Source organism: Convolutriloba macropyga, chromosome 10, assembly GCF_964194025.1.
Source record: "Convolutriloba macropyga chromosome 10, txConMacr16.3, whole genome shotgun sequence".
In the NCBI taxonomy this organism is placed as follows: domain Eukaryota; kingdom Metazoa; phylum Xenacoelomorpha; order Acoela; family Convolutidae; genus Convolutriloba; species Convolutriloba macropyga.
In genome coordinates this window covers 26,101,051-26,126,341 of record NC_134477.1, presented here as the reverse complement: position 1 = coordinate 26,126,341, position 25,291 = coordinate 26,101,051, and the positions used below count along the sequence as shown (strand labels likewise).

Sequence of the window (25,291 nt, the reverse complement as noted above, 5' to 3'; positions counted from 1 at the left end):
CCGTGTTATAAATTTATTTACCAGCTCCTGCAAGTTTTAATCGAGACGCGCCTAATAGATGGAACAAACGTTTTTGAAATGTTGTCAACATTTGTCAGGATATCATTTTTCAGAGCTGTTGGTGCATTTATATGAGGGCTTTTTTAGGGTCACACCTTTATATCAATATCTTTTCGGCAAAGTCTGGCACTTAGTGCTGTATTATTTGGATTGTTTTTTTTTCTGGAAGACATTGTAGATGGGGTAGATGTTGTGCCGAATACCTCATTATCCTCTGAGTAGTATCCCATGTAACAACGGCAACTCTGCTTTTAAGATTTTTGGGTATGTTTATGAAGCACTGTGTATTGTTTCAGATTTCCTCAGAAAAGAGAATATATACATTACTTAGCATAAATTCAAAACTTGGTTATAAGACAAAGAAAAAGTGAAAGCTCTTTTTTATCTCCCCATCGTCAAGAAAGATCAATCTGTGTTTCGTGGTCACAAAAAAGCGTAAGTCCACGACTGAAGGAATGTTGGTGGGAGGTAAGTTCCTGTTGTTACTTACATACGTCAGGTATGGAAATCTGGATTCTTGAATCTTCTGTCCCCTCTCTCTGCTTAAAGATGACCTCTGGCCAACTTCATAGCTTTTTATCATTTGATCCTTGCGGTAACTCGATTGACTGAAATTACTTTATTGGACTGACTGAAAAATTAATAGGAGCTCCCAAATGCCAGAGCGGTTATCGGGCAATCACTATTATCTAGATGCCTGGGTAAGTTTTTGCTTGCTTGAAATTTTTCTCGCACCGTTTTGATTTGCCATTTTTTAAATCGGACTACGAAAACCTTGCCCGATGATTTCTTTGATTAAGCTAATTTTTGGTAACACTGCTGACCTGATGCTTAGAGAGTGGTGCTAAATAATGACATAAGTTAGTGACTCTCCCCTTTTCAGAAGTTGTTTATTTCTTTTAAAAAAATAACATTTGTTGGCACCTGCGCTAAAACTCAAGCCCATTTAACATATTTCATTTGAAAGTTGCAGAAATGACCAAATTTGTGATACCACAGATGAGAACAGCAGAAAACAAAGTGGTGAAAAAGGAGGATTAGTCCTGATGCTTCAGGTGACTTTAACTTTTAACCTTTCTGTTGGCTTCCGCTTGGCCTAGAACTTCCTTAAACAGAAAGGTTGAAATAGCTTGGAGATGATACCAGTATATTGTTGCCTTAAATAATTGAGAAACTCAAATCCGGAAATTGGAGATGGAGGAGTAGATAATGAAATCTTTCTTGAAATATTTTGCGCAATATATGCAAAACATTTAACCCTCCTTCCTCATTATATACCTCCATCATTTTTATGTTTGACTTTGACATAAAACAACAGAATTGGTTTTTTAAGGAACATCCAAATAAATTACACTAAAGGCAACCTTGATGAGGAGAGGACAAAAAAATTCGTTCTCAAATTCTTTACCTCAGACTTAAACTAGAATTGATATTTGAGCTCTTTGGATGGTTTCATGTCAATTGGCAGTCCAATTTAACGATTTTCTTCATAGTGGATTCCTTTATCTGTTTCAAATAACAAAAAAAAATTTTTGAAGTTGAAGTTCTAAATTGCTACAACACTGACCAAAATTAAGTACACCAGTTTATTAACGGTAATTAGTGGTTCTTTACGACTGGATTAGCCGAATAGCTCATATTCAGTGAATTTGTAACCAGAAGAACATGTCTTGTTCATTTCATTAATTTAGCTTTTGAAGAAAAATACTTCACCTTTAATATCGAAAGAGAAACTGGAAGAGAAACCAAAAAATAATATTTTGTTCAATGAACTCCTGGAAAAGCATTCTATCCATTGGATTAAGTGAGCAAAAGATCTGTTTGGTTGTCAGATTTTATTGTGATGTCACTGTTTCATTCGACGTGCTGTCGCATTGAAGTGAGGATATGGTTTTTTTAAACCTTGGGTAAAATTATTTGTGGTCAAGTTGCTTCTTATCTAGCTTGGTTCGTAGCTAGAATAGAGTTCGGAGTTTTCGTCAATTTAGGTACAGTAAGCTAAAATTTGGTAATGGTCGTACGAGTCTAGGGGTTTCAATCGTTCTTGTTTTGTAGAATTTTCTCGATAAAAATTTTAATGGCCTAAGATTTACCTTAAATAGCAAAATTCAACAACTCAAAAGTTCGTAGTTTTTCTCGCCTAATTTGTTTTATGCATTTTTTTGTCCTCGTTTGTTTCGATTGGGATCCTTTCGGTTTAATTTTTTTTACAGCGTCGACTTTTAAATGTTCTTCGAGGCAAATTAGACAGACATCTGAATTAATACGTCTTGCACCGATTGATATTCTTTCTTTAGGAATTGTAATAAATTGGGAATCATTCAACATTAAATTTCAAGCAAAATAAAATCAGATCGATGAAATTATAAGTCAATGCGTAACCATGATGGCAATTAAAATTGAATATTGTTTTTTTTTGCATTATTTTCACATTAAAATTCATGGCAAAAGGACATCAATCAACTAGCATGAATTCGAACACATTGTTTAACATCTACAACTGCTTAAATGAGTTGCTCAATGGCTTTATATTATGACTATGTTTTTCTCGCCTTGCGTTTTCTGATAGGTGAAATCCTAATTTAAATCATATTTTTGTTTGCCCAAAGCATATAATTTTGTGTATAAGCATATTGAGCACTCTTGTTGGTCACATTTTAATATAGCTGTTAAATAAACATAAAGTCAATTAAAGTTTGAAGTTTGTCTTTTTTCAATTAGAGGAACTCATTTTCCGTGCCTTCAATATTTTCAGTCACTGCGGTTTCAGGCTGTTCGGATATTTTGTCTTCCTTTTGAGCCAAATTTTCTAACTTTTTCTTGTCACTGGAAGCTCCTCCGCGTGAAAAGAACTTCCCGTGCTTCCCAAACGAACTGAACAATTTCGCATGATGTATTCTGGTTTTGCATGCTCGTTCAATCGACTGTGCTAGCCGTCCTGCGCCCGATTCACAGGTTATTACGTAACATCGTTGGGCAATTTGTTCCTCAGGATTAGCACAAATGAAGGCAAATTTAGAGATGTCTTTCCCAATAGCATAAAAGGTCAGATAACGCAGTTTGCATTCAGCGATTAATTCTCCGACTGCTTCTGCTTTGGGACTGGATTCGGTTTTCTCTTTCATCATCCTCATTGTTATACTTGCAGGCGTTATCGTGAGTCGTACGTTATGTAATACTTTGTCAAGTTGAATAATTGCAGCATTGGTTACGTCAAGTCCTTCGGATTTGGTTGCGGCAACGTAGCCGTTGTATTGCACTTCATAAGTTTCCTTCATAGATCTCTGTCGTTTGTGGGCCGAATTTGAAGTCTGACTGAATGTGGCACTTCTTAAAGGCGCGGAATGTTTGCCCAAATCTGATTTCGATTTACTCTCGATTTCATTGAGGCTCGACCGTACAGTTATGCCTCGAAGGACTTGAGTGGAATCGCCGTGTTGGCTACTGTCGTCTGTGTGATAGGTGTCCGAGGCTTCAGACACATTGCGGGATTTGTCCTGACGCTGTTGCAAGTTGGGCGTCGAGTCCGGTTTGAGCTCTGCTGAATCCAATCCAGTGTCTAAAATTAATGGACACTTCGTTATTCTATGAGATTTAGAGAAAAAATTATCTATGAGTTTAACCGAATATTTTTTTTCATTGGAGATTGTGTTGTCTCCTAAATTATTCCGAGGTTATCTCTAGGATCATCATTATTCTTAGATGCGTACGTATTTTATTAGGGTAGGTGCCATGTTACATGTTTGACTTATGCAGGTGTTGTAAGAATTTTTGATGTGAAATTTGAGTTCTAGTTTATTTTTAGATATTTAGAGATGACATCCAAAGTGCTGAATCCTAAAGTGTTTATGGACATATTGATCAAATCTGGCAGTAAAGCCCCCACTAAGGGTCGAGTGGTGATGGAGTTGTATGCTGATACTGTTCCCAAAACAGCTGAAAACTTCCGGGCACTTTGTACCGGCGAAAAGGGATTTGGGTTCAAGGTAAGTTGATGTTCTAGAAATCAACAACCTCTAATCTGGAGTTTTATTTTTCGTAAATTGTTGTATTATAGTGCATATTTATAGATATGAATGATGCAAAATATGTACTCCTGTTCTATAATGCGTAGTTTCAAGATGCTTATGTTTGAAAATGACCTTGCTTCATTTTGAGTTCAAAATTTGCTTTTTAGAAGAGAGACGAGTAGTTGACTAATTTGATCAGAATTAACATTTCGTTTAATTGCTCTTGAATGAAGTTCAAAGCCATTATTGTAAACGTTTTTGTCTTTCGTTACGCAAATTTTTGCTTGACCATTTTGCGCTTTTCTTCTAGAACATTCTTTGACTTCTCAAGTGACTTTTTCACGCTTTCGTTCTTCATTTTTGAGTGATCTTTATTGCTCTCACTCCGAAGTAAAGCTTGTTGCTAATATGAAGTCGGTTGCAACAGCAAAAATAAGAGCCAAATATCAAAGTCGGCAGTGCATATGGTTATGAAGCGGGAGGTCATTGGTCTGAATCCTGGTGGGGTCAAATGTTTTTCCACCCTCGTGTCGTTCGAGAGCAACTCTTCCAACATTAGTCGGTTTATGTTTTTGATTCTTATTGCGTGTAATTGCTAGATGACATTATTTTTTTCTCATTGTGAGAGTCTGTTTGTTGTGTGCAGGGCAGTCACTTCCACAGGATCATTCCACAGTTTATGTGCCAAGGGGGAGATTTCACAGCTGGAAATGGCACTGGCGGAAAGAGTATTTACGGAGCTAAATTTGAGGACGAGAACTTCAAACTCAGACATTCCAAACCAGGTAAAAATATTTTTCTTTTGAGAAATTGATTTTTTAAATGAATGAATTTTTCCCTAGATTGAAGAATCATTGTTTGTCTTGTATTAAAACTTGGATAGAACCTTTATGTTTGCTGGTAACTGAGTGCTATTTTTACTGCTACAGCTGGTTCTATTATCTCTGTCTTATTTCAAAAATCAGTCATTTTCAAAGTTAGATCTTGTATAGCGATACTAGTCATGTTTTCCCAAGGAAATAAAAGCTTGTAGACTTGATAAACATGGTTTTTTGTTTGAGTATTGTAACTGATAGTAAACTATCATTTTACAGGTATTCTTTCGATGGCGAATGCTGGCCCGAATACGAATGGCAGCCAATTCTTCATCACAACAGCCGTGACATCATGGTTAGATGGTAAACACGTGGTGTTTGGGGAAGTGACAGAGGGCATGAGTCACGTGAGGGAGATGGAGAGTGTGGGAACTAGAGGAGGTCAGCCAAGTGCAAAGGTCACCATTGAAGATTGCGGAGAGGTCAAAGAAGATAAATGACGAAGATGTACCACATATGTTTGTACTGAGGAATGGCAGTCGAAGCTATTCGTCGAAGATTTTCTGGTGAGATTTTCATGCTGATACAAGATTGGCAAATGTGTCTTGTATTTGGAGAATAAGTAAATGATTGTATATTGAGTCAATGTTTGCGGATGTTATACTGATTGTCTATTTGAATGAAATTTATTCTTTGGAACCGGATGAAAGCTGCAACTTTGTTTTTATAAAATATCAAAAATTTAAAATGTGCGACGGAGATTTCTGTCTTAAGACTGGATGATGAAATATGAGCTAAGCATTAAAACAATTCGGACAAAGTGAAATAACACTAAGAGGAGGGCATGCGAGCCCTTGACTATTTAGAAATATTGTATGGATGCGAGGCTATAAACAGCATAGCTATGTTTTAGTAGATTTGTTGTTTCTTTTTTACTAATTATCTAAATTAATTGCGTTTTTTTGCACGCCGCAATGCTAAGAAGAGCAGTTTTCTCCATTCTTTCATTCCGCACGGTGACTGCTCTTTACTGCTTTGATGTGCCTGGTACTATCATTGATAAAGTTTTTGTTGGTCTTTTTTCTCGATTTTAAACTGTTTAGAGGTTAATACAGGACACCTATGTCCTTACAGCTGCGACTAATCTGAGTTCCCGTGTGAAATTAAGTGGTATAATTATTTTCGGTATCTTTCACAATATTGATAATTCGGCAACTCTGTTTCTTTTACAATTCCTGCCACACAATTATATTTCACAGTTGTTTTTAACCGTGACAGGCCAATTGGCCAAAATACAAACCAGCTGACACACCTTTGAGCCGACAATTAAGCAAATATAACTACTTGAAAACTACACCTCATAATAATTACCAGTGCACTAAGTGGGCGAAGTAGCGTCCATTAGTTTTAAAACTATTAGTTGACAGGTTATGTTTGCATATGTACAGAATAGTATTCACTTGTTATGCAATAGCAATACCAAGAGAAAATTTGCTTAGAGTTTTGTTTCTCCATAATATATTTGCTGTCTAATCTGTCGATTAACCATTCGTTAATTGTTTTCCTTCACTGTAACTGATTACAATGCTTACTACTATTTTACTATTCTTTCTAAATCAAAACTTCTTTTGATCTTTAATGATCAAAGGCGAACTGATGTTTTTTCGTTTGATTGACCGAGAAAATTGATTTGTTTTTTTTTTAAATTAAGTCATCAATTGAAGTGGTTCTCAAACGCGTTAGTTATCTGATTAAAGTTTCTTCCTAAAAGTTTCTCCGAATTGTATAAAATCTGTTGTTTTCAAATGTCGAAAAGATTTTAAACATTGTTATACCCTTAAATTTTATGATACAATATCAAACAATCAAGTTTTAAAATGACCTTATGTTACCAATTGAAGTTTTACGTTTTGCTATATATTTTTATAGTTCCTTCTGACCAACTTTCATAAACTGCAAGAAAGTTGACCTTAATATAAGTGCAAGTTGGCTGCAAACTGAATAAGGACATGTTACCTGAGTTATTCGGGCTGCTGTTCTCAGGCATGGATCGTCTGTTGATTTGGTCTGATACTGTTATACTTGGGATGTCTCCTCCTCCCCTCTGTCGGTTACTCCCCCTTCCAACTGTACCTCCAAAGTTACCACTGCCTCCACTTCCACCAGTGTGCACTGCCCTGGGAGTGTTGCAGGCACTTGTCCGAATGGCTTTGCGTGTGTTCATGCAACACTTTTGTAGTGCCTCCGCTACTCCTGATAACAGAACATTTTGAATTCTTGCAATGTTTTTTTTTCTTAATTGAAAAGGTTTTGCTTTTATAGCTATTTGTATCCTGGGATAGATTATTGCATACCAATATTTAGAAGTTTTGAAAGATTGGTTTTATAATTAAGATAACATGTATCCGCCAATAAATGAGCTGTACGGGTTTAAAAATTTTTTTCAATCATTACTGAAATTATTAAAACATTGAATAAGGTCAACTATGTCTAAATATATTTTTTAAATCATTCTTAAATATAGGTTAAATATCCATATTCTTAAATATATGGATTAAATATGATTAAATCAAAACTGTTCATTTATAAGCGCAGATGTTTTGATTACTATGCGTATATTAAATGTGATACATAATTTTTTTGTAAAACAATGGATCTTAAATTTAAATATTAGTAGATGTTTGAGATCTGAACTGAAAGTGGCTGATAGTGTAATTCATAATTGGTGCGATTCATAAGTACTAGAACATGAGTGACTCTGACCTTTTGCATCTCCGTCACACTTGAATAGGTAGACTGTGTAACTGTATTGTGAGTGTTCAGAAGAAGAGGAGAGAGATCCCTTCACTGACACTTTCTCCTTCACTTCTTCTTTCTCACTTGTGCCCACTTTGCTGTTCCTTTTAAACATATCATAAGTATCTCAAAGGCAGCTCTACAGAGAATTTTGAGATATTTTCCCTTTTTGTTCAGAGATTCCTTTTCGAACAATTAATTGTTTGAATTAATTAAGCTAACAATTTAATACCTTATATTAGAAGATAGCAAAATAAAGCATTTATTATTGGTAATTTTGCTGTAAAAATTTCTAATTTTCCCTGTAAAGCTCCCCAATTTTGATGCTTCCGCTAAAGTGAAATTTTATAAGGTTCTCTGAGGGAAGATACCTGTATGAGTTATTTCGTGAAGATGTCTGGTGCTGAACTAGGGCCAGCAGTTTGTTCTTGTTTCCACCCACACTCCACAGAGGCAGATTGTCAAGGGAGTGGGCGAACATGGTCTCCTTGGACACCACATTTGTCACTATGAACGACTCTCCTGAAACATTTCACAAACTAGTAAATATTCCACACATTATCAAGGATCGAGTCTGTTAACTAAGTAATTCAGCCCAAGAATAAAATTTAAAAATAGAATTAAAAAGTTTTCAAAATCAACTATTTTTTCAATTAAAATCAATCTTTAATGAGTTTATACAACTTCGTAATATATATGTTAATTTTGATGACTGGAGGTGTGAAGTTATATATCAGTTTACAAGATGTGAATTTGCTTCATCGCTAGGAGACCAATGACAAAACAATTAACTTTTGAAATGTTGGTGACCTTATCTGCCGCTCACTTGATTTTTTTTTACTCTTCTCAAACAATGCACATATTTCGTTCTTACTTCACAAACAGATCTCTTTAGAAAAGCTATGGCAAAATATTGACTCGATAATGAAAACTGTAGCGTAATTAGTTTTCAGTTCGCTCATCTGTTTATGATGCGCTGAGTAAATCTGGTGAGTTTCAGTTATTACCAGTACTGAATAGCAATAGACTTCTTTAAGTCAAATTTTAAATCTGTTAAATTTAGGACGCTTATCTCATACGTGTATTTTAGGATGCGTATAAATTAGAATATTTTGGCATTAATCGCCAGGCGACAAAAAAGTGTGCGGTAGAAAAATACATTTCTAATTGCCCAGTGCGTATGGGTATTTATTGTTCCGACCCTCTTGAGGGGGGAGGAACTCTATACTCAAATGGGTTTTTTTGTTCCGTGAATTTTCGCCGCTCGATATATTCATCGTAGAGAGTTGAGACTGGTATCATTAGAAAGCTCGTCCAGCGTAGAATATGGAATTAAAAAGATTTTTTTAATTTTCGTTTTCTACAGGGAGTTATCGAGGTTTAAACTTCTGAGAAAAGAAGAGTGAATTCACGTTGTTTTTTAATAGCCGCACAGCGATAGCTGGGGCTATTATTGGCCTTCTCTTGGTTTTTTTATTTCGTCGTCATGATTTTTGTTACGACCATATGACGTCACAGCCACTTCTTGTTCATTCGTTCATGCAATTTCAACTGAATTGCATGTGTGACGTCATTTTTCGCTCTTAGTGGAGCGTGTTTTTTGTTCATTCGCGTGATTAAATTTTTGGTCACACTTGACTTACCTCACTCTCAAAAATGACTTCCTCACTTTGAAATTGACTTTTATTTACTTTAATTCAAAGAGATAAGGTCAAATGGGTGTGTGTCACTCTAAATGAAGGTTATTTGAGATCAGCTAATAGAGGCAGCAATAACTTATACAGATTTTTAATCAAAATATAACAGATCAGCCTTCAATGAAAAGACGAATTTTTTTGGTCTGTCTTTTTACTGTTTTTTTAGACTACCAATCTACGAATCTATTGCGGCTATTTTCTGGCAATCTGCCAGCTATGTTATTCACATTTTCCGGAATTTTTGCCTAAATTTTCGTCAATTTTGCTAAAATTTGTTATAATTTATAAGAATAGTGTCGTTGATTTTATTTTTGAAGACGAACAAGCATTGTTGATTGTTTTGATTTAATTTTTTTGGTAAAAAAAATCTGGATAAACATTTCAAAGTTTAGCCTGTTTCATCAAAAACAGCACGAAATAAGCTACTTTAGTCCACTTTGATTAAATTTGCCGACAGTACACCCCCAAACAACACTCATACAATCTTTGTAGACTCAGTGGGGGGCTATTTCTACTTCAGAGTCCGCTGAGAGTGCACTGTAATTAAAACTTTGCCGTTTTTTGCTAACTTTACTCGTTGATTATCAAAAATCCAGAATTTATTTTGAGTTTTTAACTAACAAATTATCTATATCTACAACATTCGAAAAATCAATTGTTCCTAACGGACAATAAGTATTAGCAGGGCTAGTTTTGGGCCGTTCTTGGACTGTTGCAATCCAAAAAAATCGGGTTGTAATCAGTCGGTCTTTTTTTTTTTAAAAAAAAAGACTTTTTTTTAATAATAAAGAACAGAACATATCAAATCAAAGCTCAGGAGTGGTAGGTCCAACCAATTCTCTTGCTAAGCAGCTCCAAGCTTATGCATTTAGTTTTTAATTGAAAGTTTATGGTCGTTTCTTTTTTTAAAAATAATTGACTTTTCAATAAATAATGGCTTAACTTTTCCTCTTTTCTTAATTTGTTCAATTTCCAGCTTTGTGTCAGCAAAGAAAGACTGCTTCTTCTTTCTACTGATTTAACATTTGTTCTCGGTTGCAGTTTCAAGCCTGAAGTTATTGTTTTCTGGCTTTGATACTACAAGATTTCAGATTTTTTTTTATTTTGATATTTGCCAGTTTTTCACGTTTTCTAATTTTGTCACATTATCACATTATTGACAGTTCTCATGTCACCTTATTAGCATTCACAATAAGAAAGAATTGAACATATCAAAATCCTGAAAGATATACATCATCGTTTTAACGGCCTCGGCGCCCCTTTCTTGAAGAAATCAATTGAATTTATTAATTTTGTCTCCAACTGTCATTTATAATTTGTCGTTTCGGTCGCATGAAATTTCCTGTATAGTGATAGCTTTCATTGGCTTTTCACGGAAGAATAGATGAACCGATATTCTGATATTAGTAGATAGCTGATGGCTTTCATGACTTTGAAAACAATCGTTTTCCAAAATTTACTTCACAGTCAAAATTGCGAAGTTAAAACTTTTTAACTTCGCAATTTTGTTCTTTTTATGTTTCTTTTTGTTACCTAATCTCGTTAGTTAATTACAGGTCAAATATGACATTATGGGTGTCAAGGGAATAAAAGGGATTGGTGTCCCAAAATTTTTTTTTTTTTGTTATGACCTTTCTGGCTTCGACACCGGTTTTTAACCAAAAGTAAATTAATTTGATTTTTGTCATATTTGACGTTCTTTTTGTAGATGCAAGAAATATTCTGGATAATTACAGGTCTCGAGGGCTTCCTTTTCATGAATAAACGACCCGATTTAAATAGCTTTTTTTGTAATAATGCCTTTCATGACATTGAATGTAATTTTGTTTCGAAAAAAAAAATTAAAAGTATTACATACTTTAGCACTTCGCTTTTTTGTTTACTTGTTACCTAGTCTTACTAATGAATGGCCACGTACTACATTATAGCTGTTTGAAGAAGGCGCAATCAAATATATTTTGAGTGCCAATATTTGGCTTGACGGTTTTGACAGCGTTTTCTGGCAAGTTTCTATTGAAATTTTGTTTGTTCTTTGTTGTTCTCTTTAGCCGCTTCAAAAAATGAATAAGGACAGGTCCTAATGCCTTTCTATAGAAGCAGTGGTAATCGTAAATTTGTGGTAATATTAATTGATTCCTAATGGTATTTATTACTTTGAAGTTAACTGTTTCAAAAAAATAAGTTAGTTTTTTACTTTACTGTTTTTGTTCTTTTTTGTATAATTGTTTCCAGACCTTTTTATGGACTGGTCGCATATGTTTTCTGGTTATTTATAAGTTATTTTTGTTTAGTTTTAGGTTTATCTGACGGTATGTTGACTTCGTTATTAAATTTAGTTTTAAAGAGGGACATAAATTTTTTGATGTAATTTATGTTTGTTGTTGTTGTTGTTGTTTGATTTTGCTGTTTGTCTTGACTCGCTTTCTTAATATTGACATATTACAGCAATCTAATGCATCAATTTTTTCTCCACTGAGTTATTTGCTTTGGAGGCTATCTTATCGTTCATACAGAATTTTTTGAAAAAGACTTGGGATTTTTTGGGATTCGCAAGAAATAGTTTTTGGGTTTTTCTATCTGTTCCTCATTTGGTAGACAATTATGCCAAAATTGTGGATGGGCGGGGTCGGAACTTTATATGCCATCGCACATTACCGAGCCGCCTTGTTTCCTAAACCCTTGTACTGAAGAGCGTTGGCATTTTATGATTGTATTGTTTTGCAACCTTGTGTTCTGTTGTCAATTAACATGGTGAAAAATTTAATTAATCTCGTTCTAACTCACCTTCAATGGACAGAAACACGTTCTGTGGTGTGAAATTTTCCTTCGGACCTTTCTCATATTTCTTCATGAGCGACTTGATAACCGAGTTCCGTTTCGGATCACGCATGACAGAGTTGGGCAACGACTCATGTCCGAGGAATCGAGCCCCAAAGCTCTCGTGAACCACGGCATCATTCTAAAGTTTATCAACCATGTAACATTGTTTCAAAGTTTTGAAAACAATCGTTTTCCAAAGTTTTCTTCACAGTCAAAATTGCGAAGTTAAAACTTTTTAACTTCGCAATTTTGTTCTTTTTATGTTTCTTTGTGTTACCTAATCTCGTTAGTTAATTACAGGTCAAATATGACATTATGGGTGTCAAGGGAATAAAAGGGATAGGTGTCCCAAAATCTTTTTTTTGTTATGACCGTACTGGCTTCGACACCGGTTTTTCACAAAAAAAAGTAAATTAATTTGATTTTTGTCATATTTGACGTTCTTTTTGTAGATGCAAGAAATATTCTGGATAATTACAGGTCTCGAGGGCTTCCTTTTCATGAATAAACGACCCGATTTAAATAGCTTTTTTTGTAATAATGCCTTTCATGACATTGAATGTAATTTTGTTTCGAAAAAAAAATTAAAAGTATTACATACTTTAGCACTTCGCTTATTTGTCTACTTGTTACCTAGTCTTACTAATGAATGGCCACGTACTACATTATAGCTGTTTGAAGAAGGCGGAATCAAATTTATTTTGAGTGCCAATATTTGGCTTGACGGTTTTGACAGCGTTTTCTGGCAAGTTTCAATTGAAGTTTTGTTTGTTCTTTGTTGTTCTCTTTAGCCGCTTCAAAAAATGAATAAGGACAGGTCCTAATGCCTTTCTATAGAAGCAGTGGTAATCGTAAATTTGTGGTAATATTAATTGATTCCTAGTGGTGTTTGTTACTTTGAAGTTAACTGTTTCAAAAAAATAAGTTAGTTTTTTTACTTTACTGTTTTTGTTCTTTTTTGTATAATTGTTACCAAACCTTTTTATGGACTGGTCGCATATGTTTTCTGGTGATTTATAAGTTATTTTTGTTTAGTTTTAGGTTTATCTGACGGTATGTTGACTTTGTTATTAAATTTAGTTTTAAAGAGGGACATAAATTTTTTGATGTAATTAATGTTTGTTGTTGTTGTTGTTGTTTGATTTTGCTGTTCGTCTTGACTCGCTTTCTTAATATTGACATATTACAGCAATCTAATGCATCAATTTTTTCTCCACTGAGTTATTTGCTTTGGAGGCTATCTTATCGTTCGTAAAGAATTTTTTGAAAAAGACTTGGGATTTTTTGGGATTCGCAAAAAATAATTTTTGGGTTTTTCTATCTGTTCCTCATTTGGTAGACAATTATGCCAAAATTGTGGATGGGCGGGGTCGGAACCTTTTGTGCCATCGCACATTACCGAGCCGCCTTGTTTCCTAAACCCTTGTACTGAAGAGCGTTGGCATTTTATGATTGAATTGTTTTGCAACCTTGTGTTCTGTTGTCAATTAACATGGTGAAAAATGTAATTAATGTCTTTCTAACTCACCTTCAATGGACAGAAACACGTTCTGTGGTGTGAAATGTTCCTTCGGACCTTTCTCGTATTTCTTCATGAGCGACTTGATAACCGAGTTCCGTTTCGGATCACGCATGACAGCGTTGGGCAACGACTCATGTCCGAGGAATCGAGCCCCAAAGCTCTCGTGAACCACGGCATCATTGTAAAGTTTATCAACCATGTAACATTGTTTCAAAGCTGTTTGGGTGCAGCTTGAAGCTAGCATCTGTGTGGGTTTGTTGCACTTTGTGCAAAATGCGTTTGCTTCTTCGCTTCTGCTCATTTCACTCACGGAGTTGAAGATCTTTGGTCCTTGGGCATTACAATTGCAAACCATTTTGCGTCTGAACTTCATAATTCGGGCATGGAATTTGCACATGTTCGGCTGACTGTTTTCGAATGAATTCGATTCTGTACTCTTGGTCAGTTTGTACTTTGCTGAAGATATTTTCCGCATAAGAAGAGACGAATTGTTGTTTCTCGAAGGACTCTTTTCAGGGGAAGGGTTGTAGGATTTAGACAGATGGTCGCTTGTTAATTCCATTGTGGTTTTGGCCGGTGCCGACACTTTTCGGTTACGGTTGTTTGTTAAGGACAACTTTCGTGAATTCGATATCGCTCGTACTAGAAGAGAATGCTTTCTTGTCTGCTTCTGAAAATTGAAATTGATATAAACTGATTGTTTTATTATCCTTAAACGATTGCAGTGAAATACTTAGGCAACAAAATCAATTTAGAAGAGTAAAAACTGTTCTCACCGGTCCTTAGAATTTATACTTCTGATGTAAAGGTTTTCAATTAAGATAAATTTTGAATTTAGAGAAGCCTTTCTTTTCAGTCTAGGTTGTGTAATTGGTTTTTTTGTTTTAAATGACCCACTTTTCAGGGATCTATATGAATTGAAGGCTGGGCATTCTTTGTTTTGCAAGATTATGAGTGCACGTTGCTCTATTTTTAAAAGAAGCTTTGAGGTCAATTTTTAGATGTTTGAGTACTATTAACATAGTTCTGACCATGTTGACATATGAAGTCGACTAATAAGAATATGGTAAATCGTTGCCTTTTCGCTTCTGCAAGGCTCATTTTATGTCTTTTTAAAGTTAAATGATGTGACTGTGTTGCTCGATGGCATTTTTGTCATTGCAATTGGATATGCAGATTGATTTACCTGCGATTGTTTATATCAACTATACGGTAAAATTGTTCTGTGCGCCAAATTCCTGTTAGATTAATTATGGCATCCAATTTTTCCAAGTTAATATCCGTCTTTTTGCATTCAGCCTGTTTTTAAGATTTAGCTCTTTGCAATTTTTTAGCTCAAAAATTTTCAAATGAAGATTTTAAGTAATTTTTAATATTGATAAATTTAGCCTTCGATTCAGAGAAGCTCAAAATGATAATAGTTGAAAATAGAAAATTTAAAGTCCAATTACACAGAAACTACCTCATTTTTTGTCATGGTATGTCAAGTGAAATCTGCCCATTTTTGGTATTCAATGATTGTTTTCCAGGATATTCTGTTGAATGAATGTTTTTAACTGTTAAATGAATGATAAATTTTACATTTATTGGTCGTCATTATCACCTGAGCCTTGTAATGGGGGAAATATTAGCGGAACTGTTTTATGTTGCTAATGGAATATTCAATCATAGTATTTACGTGGGCGTCTTTTTAGCGTCAACGGTGAAGATAGGGTCAAGCTGAATCAAAAAATTCAAAATTTTCTCTAATTGTCTATGGTATTATTTTCCTTGCGCAGTTTCTTCCATATTGCCGTTCTTCTAGGTTATTTGGAATAACAAAAGATTTGATGTATCCTATCGTTCGTATTTTTTTTAAAAAAAAGTTTCAAGTATTCATAAATTTCCAGTTCTGTTGCTAAAATCAAATAGTTTTCACCAAATACAATTCTAACGGACTCATTTCTACTGAAAGATTATTTGTTAATGGTTTTAATTTACGATCATGTTTTCTCATTGTTGTTAGGCTTGAAGTATCGAATTGCAAATTTTTGAATACGACGAATATATCGATCGATGAAAATTTGACTGAAACATTTACAGATATTAGGAGAAATACAGTGTTCCTTTTTTTAACAAAGGGGGGATGAACTCTATACTAAAATGGATTTTTTTGTTCAGTCAAATTTTCATCGATCGATATATTCGTCGTACATGATTGTGAGTGATATCATAGGGAAGCTTGTCAAGAGTAAAATTTAAAATAAAAAACATTTTTTGAATTTCACTTTTTCGGGGGAGTTACGCAGGTTTGAATAAATCTGAACGTGGAAAAAAACTTCCGTTGTTTTTACTCACCGTTTTCGTAATTTTGGCTTTACATTTGATCAATATTTGCGATAATAAAAAAATGTTAGCGATAGTGTCATTGAATTTACGTTTAAAGATTCGATGAATGGTCTGAACAACTGTTCTGGTAAAATTTTCTGATACATTTTTCTGACTGTTCAGCTAGATTTTCTGAAAATTCAGCATTTTTTCATAAAAAAATGGCATCAAAAGTGCTTATTTATTCCATTTTGTCCAGTTTGACCGGTGGCGCAGATATCAATCTGCTGACACAATCTTTCCATACTCAGATAGGGGCTGATTTTACCTCTGGTTCCAAAGAAAGGAAATAATATTTTTGCGGTCTTTCGTTAAATTAAACCGATATTTATAAAAAAAAAATGGTTTTATTTTTGATATAAGATTTTTGTTTATCAAAAAGCTATTACTCAATTTGTCAGAACAACTGAGTTTTTAAACAGCCGCGAAGCGATAGCATTCCCAGTTTTGGTCTCATTGTTGGTTTTTGCAAAAAAAGGGATTCCGATTGTATTTTGGGGCTGTCGTTTTTGAAATATTGTTTTTGTTTACATTTGTTTCATCCCAGTTAAAAAAAGTCTTTTTGATTGAAAGGTTCAATCAATTAGTAAGAGATCTGTAATTTTCCAATAAGATCCAATGAAACAATTTTGTGTTTTATAAATAAAGCTCATGGTTTTTGTGGCTCTGACAAGTTGTTTTAATAAATTTTTATTTAGTTATTTTTTCCCGCATTTGATGTTCTTTTTGTACTCTTGACTGGGTCTAAACAATCGAATTGCAAATTTGGTATCGAAAAAGCTTTTTAAAAAACTATCTAATGCTTTCAGTTGAGACATAATGGTTTTTTGGTAATATTACTCAATAGGTATCCAAATTTCATCTTTTTTTAATTGAAATTTTGGTCAGTTTAGCTATCTATCACATTTGGGAATTTTTCTGTAATGGAGAAGTGACAAGAGCAGGGCCTATTTTGGTATTTTTGTGGATTTTTTAGTTCAAAATTAAATCGAATTTTATTGGGGCCACATATATAATTTTTGAAAAAATTTTGCCTTTGTTATTTTTGTGTTAGTTTCATACCAGAATGATTTCAAATCACACTTTACTTATTGATATTTCAAATTTACGTGCAAATGGAGGCATTTCAAATTAACGTGTCAACAAAAATTTTAACAACAGTTTGAGATTTGCGAATTTCAATCTTATTTCTGCTACTTTTTGGCGTTGAGTCAGTAAAGAGAGAAATTGCATTATTATTTTTCAAGTGAATCACTATGTAGTCTTTAGTGCTGTTTTTCATTTAAATATTGGTTTTTATCGTTAATACTACGAGTTTTCATAAGTTTTTTTTTGACGATTTTCCGAGTTTAGAGGTTTTTTTGCTCTCTTGCCCGATCATTACATGTCACATTAATGAAAAGTCGCATAACACATTAAAATTTCAATTGACAACTAATTGCTTTCATGACTTCGAACTTAATTGTGTTCAAAAAGTGTATACGTTTTTTTTAATTTTGCCCGTTTTGTTACTGACTAATTGCTTTCATGACTTCGAACTTAATTTTTTTCAAAAAGTGTATACGTTTTTTTCTAACTGTGCCCGTTTTGTTTCTGTCTACTTGTTAATTAATCTCAATAAAGACAGGTCCCATATCTTTTCTCGTGAAACGAAAATCATGTGGTTTAGCTTACTTTGTATCCGATGCCATTTTGATTTTTTCATTCAGTTTTTTTAAGAAGGAATAAATAGACATTGAGTTTTGTTCTTATGTCTTGTCTTGTTTTATTCTGTTTGTCTTGTCTCTCGCGCTCTTTCCTGGCAGGTATTATTGGCCATCTGATGAATTTTTGTTTCTTTTGTACAGTGGTTGGAGCTTAAAGCGATTTTTTAAATCTATACACCAATTATTTTTGGACAATAATTGATTTTTTGAAAGTTTTCTTTCTGTTCCTCATTTGGTGAACAATTAAGTCGAACACTTGGTTGATCGGGGTCGGAAAATTATGTGCAAGCGCACATCACCGAGGCTCCTTGTTTGACTTGACTGATCTTAAGGAATTTCTGTGGCCCATAGAATGTATAGCAAAATTTTATAGTTTAATTAAGCTTTAACTGTACAAGCTACTTAGAATTTAATAATTAGTTGTCAAAAACCAAACCTTATTTTTTATTTTCTAATATTATCCTTAGTCCCAAATGGCTTCGATAAAACGCAATGTTTTGAGCGTTTATCGAATTGAATGATCGGTGCACAATAAGCACTGAGTCCTTTCTAGTGTAGCGTTCTTGGGTTGCTAGACTATCGTTTTGGAGTTTCAAGAATTTTCTCTTTCAAAAAGTGCTGAAAGCTTGTTTTCGACTCTTTTGTTGTTTTCGACTCTTTTATGTCGTTTTCGTGTTTTCTTTCTATATATGTGCTTACTGACCTGTTTTGGGTAACATTTTATTGCCTAATCTTGTACACTTTAAATGCGGCCTAATGATTATAGCGTCTAAAATTTGATTTTATTGAACATTTGGGGATTTGTCGTTGTTGTTGTTAACACTACTATATCTGCAAGATTGTTTGTATCTGCAGTTTGTTTTCATATTTTTGTTCATAAAAATGCTATTAAAAAATTGATCACCCTTTTTTTGTGGTAAGTTTTATGAAGGATATTGAATGCTTCATGCAACACTGATCTTGTAGTTTGCTTATAAAAACTGACCTTCTCGCTCGTAGGTGAAACACTTTTGTCCGACTTTCGTCTAGCACCCCCTCGCTCATTACTCCCACTCGGTAAAGTAAGAGAGGATAACTTTCTCAATTGAAGATCTCCGCGAACTCCTGGCTGGAATTGGCTAGTGGTGGAATTGCTGGTTCCTGGTCTGTTGTTCAAAGTGGGGTCAAATGATTGGGTTTTGTGGAGTGCAAGTTGTTCACGTTCGCCTGTAAATTTGAAACATCGTAGAGACATTATTTGCTGCTGTTTTTCTATAATTTTCTAAAAATCAACTCATGAAATGTTGTTAAAGTAAGCGAGAAAACAAATTGACTGTTACAAAAATGAATTAAATTGAGTGAAGCGAGATGAGACCAAATTTAAATGTTATCTGTTGCAAAAGTGAAATAGATAAAAAATTATTTAGAAATGAAATTGACGTCCTATTATTTAAATGCGAGTAGTGATTAGAACACGGTTTCCCTGAAGAACAAGGTGTTTAAATATTTGTTGATATTTTCTCATTCAGGAAATGTTACGTTTGCGTGGGTAGTTTTAATCTCAACTTGGCGTCCGAGTAATGAATTTAATCAAAATTTTAGACAAATTCTCCGACTAACGAGGCTTTTAAGACAGTTTTTACTTAAAGAGAAAAGTCAAGTAACGTCAATACCGTAAACAAAGGCGACTTGACTAAGACTAAAAGCGAAATTGTCTATTTTTGAAAGGGTTTTCAAGCAGAAAATGAAGTGAGAAAGCTTTGTCTCGTTTGCATCCTTGATGTTGTGGGAAATTTGATATTATTACCACGAAGGTGTATTGTTTCTATTCTGACAATTTTGGTAGTAATGAGTACAATTTTAAAAGCCGTTAATGCGTTTGGGATGTTATTATTCAGTTGTGACTAATTAAGTGCGCCCTATTTAAGCTCAATGCTGTCCAAAAGACAAAATCCAATCAACCCCACCAACGTCAATTTTTCAAAAATAGCTGAACTCTTGCCTGTGTAAAAATTGTGAATTTTAACTACTATCATTAGCCAACAAATTGGTCCTGCTTGTATGATTGACAAATTGATGAACGAAGTCATTTTCATACATGGGGTACAAGCCAATTTAATAACAATGCCTAATATAGTTAATCCTGATTTCTGAAAACTTGTCCTGAAACTTGGTTGTAAAAATTTCGATTTTGAAACGTTTGGTTTGCTTGTTCACAAAAATCCATGAAATACCGTAAACTTCCGGGATTCGCCAATGTAATACTAGATTCTTTCGGCACTCAAAATTGTGAGGAGTCTTTTGGTATAGTATGAGACGCTATATTACACTATACCGAGCGTGTTTTCGTTTCTGGGATTCTTGTCACTCCACTGTATAAGTTTAAGCAGAACTTCAAAATTTGAGTTACGAAAGAATCTAATGTTCAAATTTTAAAACACTTTGTTGGGCAAAAGCAGAGTTTTTCTAGCCTGCTAATCAATAACAAGACTTAACTGATATTTCTTAAGTCATTGCAATTGGGCTCTTTATCGAATCTAAAAAATGATAATAACAACGAGATATAAAGTCTATTTAATGAAACAAACTTCTGAAAAAAATTCAGCTAGTCAATGGAAACATGAGCAATATCAAATACAATTAAGTGCTTAACAGTGCCTAAGTGCCAGGTTTAGAAGCCAACAAATAGAAACGAATTCTGACATGCTCTCAGAGAGAATTCAGCCAATAATGTGAAATACTTATCCAAACATGCCATCAGTTTAGCCAGCGACAAAATTCCTGGTAAAGATTTGGCAGCATAAAAAGCAGATTGCCTATACCACTGAACATAAACCTGCCATTAGACCCATTGACGTTGGGAAGGTCGTGCACCATATCATTGATCTGCGTTTTCTGGAGGCAATAGATAGCTCTGCCTGGGTCAAAAGTGTGGGATTGGAAATATGGTATTCATTTAGTGCGGTGTGTTTATGAAACCCCGACAATAAATCAGTGCTTCTCATAGACGTGAAAAATGCATAAAATTGCTCTAATCGAAACTTAGTTATTTAAAAAAAATAAATATTTTTTCATGGTTGAAGCTGTGTGGCTCAAAATTCATTTATAGCACCATCATGTATGGTGTATGCATAATCCCATTGATTGACGTCAGGCGCAACTTGATCGTAACGCGTAACTTTTCACTCATCTATCCGATCATTGCAAGCATTTTAGATATCTATTGGATGCGCCAATATGTCAACTGATTGTAAAGGACCACGCAAAATTCAGAGCTCGTTATATTTTTAGCGGAACTGATTTCGACATCACAGACGTTTGAGGTGTTTTGGGATCAGTTGTTGGTAGTGCAGAATTGAGTGCATCCTTCTAAGCGACGACATCCTAAAAATTTTGAAATCGCTTAGAATTTTTGGAAAAATTGCAAAAGCAGCGCCGCAAAACGCTCACTCGTGTTTCACAAGAAGTGTAAAGCAAGACTTGCGTTTCCCGATGAGTCAAATGCTAGCGCTTATAACGTTTTCCTGGACTCAGTAAGAAATATTTAAAATTTTTTGCTGTCGTCGCTCTTTGAATCGCCCGTTACCGACGTCCCACGCCAGTTGTATTTGCTACAGACCCGCGAAGATGGACTCAACATCAGCGAACCATAGGAATTCGACAGATTACATTCGTAGTTTGCTGCTGTGGAGCCTCATGGTAATGCAGACCTCGCTGATGTCTCAGCATACAGGATAGGCTCACCCATGCCGAACGCAAAACTTGACTTATGAGGATGGAAATTTGCAAAGAACTTACTCTGCTCCGTATTTTAAGAGACACGTCATGTCATCGGATTGGCATCAGCAAAAAGCCGTGAATTGGCTCATTACCATGCAACTGAAAGCCTACGGCTTCACGCTGGTAAAACGGAATTCCCTGACGACTTGTGCATTCGGTACAATTTTGAAGCAAAAAATAAACACATACATCGACTGCCCTTGTCTGGGAAAATTTCACATTGATCTATCCCTTCCCCTGTGAAAAGCGGGTTTTTTCCACATGCGTCAAAACAAAAATTGAGATCAGTTTGAAACGGTAAGGCATGACGTACACTATGGGGTCGAGGCTGAGTCATCAGTTCATTTGCTTTTAACCAGAAGCGTTTTCGACATAATTTACTAGTAGTGGTTTTAATGATGGATTTGAAATTTAGGCTAATCGCTTGGAGGATCTAGACTCGGCAGAACTCTCTTCGACATGAAAATGTGATTCGTTTGGCAGGTCATGTCGAAAGAAAGCCAAAGAGTTCTTCAAATATCATGAGGCAATTGAAAATCTGAAATGTCAACGACGCATTTCGGAATTTGAAAAAAACTTTGTTTCGCTCGCGTTTTCATGCTTAGTAGGCCTAGCGCCTCCTGCAACACGCACTATAAAACATTTAGCATTAACAAACTCGAAGAAGAGCCCACACTTACTCGGATGCAATAACATTCATTCGCACGAAGATAAGTGTTGAACTCCTTACGCAGCGCAATTATCTGTCTCAGTGGCTGCCGTGGTTCTAAGCGAGTAACTGAGATTGAAAGTACCTGTCGTGTTGTTGTACGAGTGGGAAAGCTTGACATATAGTTTGTGTAATATTAATTAATTCAACGCTTTGACGCGGCTTCTGAGCCTAGCATGTTGCCGTAAGTTTAAAAGACAATGCATTTTTCCGATAAATTTCTATATTCTGCAGTGATTTTTCATAGTGTGGGCTCACTGTTCCGTCTATTGTGTCGTTCCTACCCCTTCTGTGTCGTTCCTACCGCTTCTGTGTGTGTTTTTCTTAAAAACAATTTTGAGTTTTTTGCATAAGAGTTTTTACCTTGAAGTTTTCTGGACCAGTAATCAAACGGAAAATAAATAGAATTGCGTGAATAATGTGCATGTGTTTGTAATCCACCTAAATTTTGTTACTCTTTTTCAGTGTCCGCCAGGTGAAACTAGGGGAACACAATGAATTAAACAACAACGCACAACCTACACTCAGTGTATTGTTACAGTGAAAAAAAGAAAAGACACTATTGAAAGAGAACACGCTCAACGTGTAGTAGTTGTGGCAGTGGTGGTAATAGTATTCGCAAAGTAGCCTTATAATTACATCACCACATAACCCCCCCAGAACCCCCCTCCCCCCAAACCACGGTTTTTTACCAGACAAGTCTTCCTACCCTCTCAAAATATCTGATGTCTGGCTTACTTACTATGCCGCTGGCTGCTTCGTGGGGATAAAGTGTATTAAGTAACCAAGGAATAAAACCAATTTTTTAAATATTATCGCAGCCTGTGAATTGTGTAGAATATTTTGCCGGACTATTTGATCGACGGCTTTGAGTGTAGCGGAAGGATGATAATAATGATGTATATGGGCAGCTAAGAGGACATCTGCTTTGAGATGTTGGTGGCACAATTGTAGGAAAACAAATTCTCTACCTCAAATATTTTTATTGATTTTGGTTGGTTTTTGTTCGCAGTGAATCAAAGTGCACCTAATCAATGCAAATATTAAATGCCAAAATGACCGTCTGTTTTGTAACAATTGCGACGTCTGTTTTGAGATGTAATTTAGAATCTTATTATTTGGATAATTGAGATTTATGAAAACGTTCTTGGCTTTAAAAGAAAAAAGTGAAAGGTTTAAAGCTTTGTGACACTTTAATTATTTTGAACGTGGGGCATCTTTCCAATCAATATATTGTATGCAAATATATAAATGACAATTTTGTACAAATAGAGCTTAATGAAAATCTCAAAATGGAGGTAAAAAACTATATGTCGGCTAGCACGATTGTTGAAAGTGCGCTGATATTAAAGACGGTCTGGCTAATTTAATACGTATGGATGAATTAAGTTCAATTTTTAATAGGTTTTTCAGTTGGTTTCAAAGGAAAAATTGGGTGCTTCATCGAACATGCAAATATAACTCGAGGGCCATTTTGATAAGCAGCGAAGTGTACCAGACTATACAGTAAATTCAATTTTGAGTTTGCATATTTGATGGTAAATGGAATGTTTGTTCAATTTCTTTTTAAGCTCAGAGGTAAAACTAACGCATAATCCATATTTTTTGGTTTGTTCTATATCCATATGTTACTCTGAATAGTATAAAGTAAAATATGGTTCAAATGTCAATATTGAGCCATTCATGAAATAAGGAATAAATTTCTCACTTTCACTAGATAGCAATAATAACACCCATAATAATGAATGGCTTGTGGTTAAGAAAAGTAGTAAAAATTGCAGCTATTTTTTCCAAACAGTGCTACTTTATATTCCTTGAGTTTAGTTATGCACGTTTTAAAGCGTATTTCGTCTATTTTTCTTCCCATTTTTCCCATGTAATTCAGGTAGGTCGCAATGTATAGCATAGATACAGTACCTATGCGTTATGCTACTGTATAGGTGTATGTATGTTTGTATGTATGACTGTAAGCATCTATGTTGATATGTATAAGTATATACTACCGTGTGATTGTTGAGAATTTTGATGTATATATATCCGAGATTAGCAATGATTACTTTTATCTCCGCAGTTAACAAAAAGCCTTGTAAGATTTTGCTCTTATGAAAATATCGTATTCAAAAATTCCGTGGGAAATGTCAAAAAGGCAGAGGTCAAATGAATGCTTTGAAAGTACATTAAATCACTTAATTATAATTTTCGAAGGCATTGGGTGATCAAGGCACTTTCAAGTAAAAACCAGACAAAGCACCTTTTGGTGTGCGAAATAAAAGTGATTTCACGTCTATTGCCTTCGTACAAAGTAGTCGAAAAATATAATTTTGAAAAAGCCATGACATTAGTGAGCTAAGCGCATTCATATGTCGGAAAATGATCAATTTGCCAACCTTTCCTCGATTTTGCTTGCTTTAAAAATCTGTTTGACTGAACGAGGCTTTGAAGAGTGACGGATTAAAATTTACATTTCAAATGTTCGTTGAGGTTAGTTTATGGCTGATGGCAGAAAAGCGGTTTAGAATTTCTATTCTTAGATTTGAACGTTTCTCGGAGTCTCAGGTTTTGAGATGTTTTATTTTGCATATGTTGCTTTTTTTCAGGGGTTCTTTGCCTCGCATTATTAGGCGTTCGTTGATTTTAATTTTTGGTAATCAGTACTGCAACATGTCGAAAGTTTACAGGTGCAATTAAAGGAAAAAATCACAAATTTTGACAAGAGGAAGTAATTTTTGGACTACGTCCGTGCACTGGTCATTCCAAGTATTATATGGTTCTTGTTCCCACATTTTTCGAAAAATGGGACTCAATGGCAACCCCACTTTTTTGTTCTGACAATTGATTTTTTTCGGGGCATTGCAGACCAACACGTCTGATTCGTTTAATTGCTCTCGAACGAAGTTTGATGCAATTATTGTAAACTTTTGTCTTTCCTTATGCAAAATTTTTGCTGGATCGTTTTTGTGCTTTTGTTGCAAAAAATTTTTGTTCTACTTAAATCTGTTCCTGAAAAAATGGTGATTGCAGGATCAAAAA

General features: G+C 34.7%; 2 protein-coding genes across 5 annotated transcripts in view; one reads left to right on the top strand and one right to left on the bottom strand.

Annotated features, from left to right (window-relative positions):
- The window catches only part of LOC142348845 (snRNA-activating protein complex subunit 3-like), a 169,596-nt gene that overhangs the window by 117,892 nt on the left and 26,413 nt on the right, over positions 1 to 25,291 (top strand). The window lies entirely within an intron of this gene.
- Positions 2,371 to 25,291, bottom strand: part of LOC142348843 (uncharacterized) — a 180,408-nt gene continuing 157,487 nt past the window's right edge. For 3 of the 4 annotated variants that reach the window (XM_075400384.1, XM_075400382.1, XM_075400383.1), the window contains exons 3-8: positions 18,779 to 18,999; positions 13,727 to 14,390; positions 8,053 to 8,203; positions 7,649 to 7,785; positions 6,902 to 7,138; positions 2,371 to 3,619 (exon numbers count right to left, since the gene is read on the bottom strand). In XM_075400384.1, coding sequence (XP_075256499.1) covers positions 2,778 to 3,619; positions 6,902 to 7,138; positions 7,649 to 7,785; positions 8,053 to 8,203; positions 13,727 to 14,390; positions 18,779 to 18,999 — 2,252 coding nt within the window. In that variant the 3' untranslated portion in view covers positions 2,371 to 2,777. Of the gene's footprint in view, positions 3,620 to 6,901; positions 7,139 to 7,648; positions 7,786 to 8,052; positions 8,204 to 13,726; positions 14,391 to 18,778; positions 19,000 to 23,003; positions 24,517 to 25,291 lie in introns of those variants that run through there. The other variant, XM_075400385.1, reaches the window with a different exon arrangement.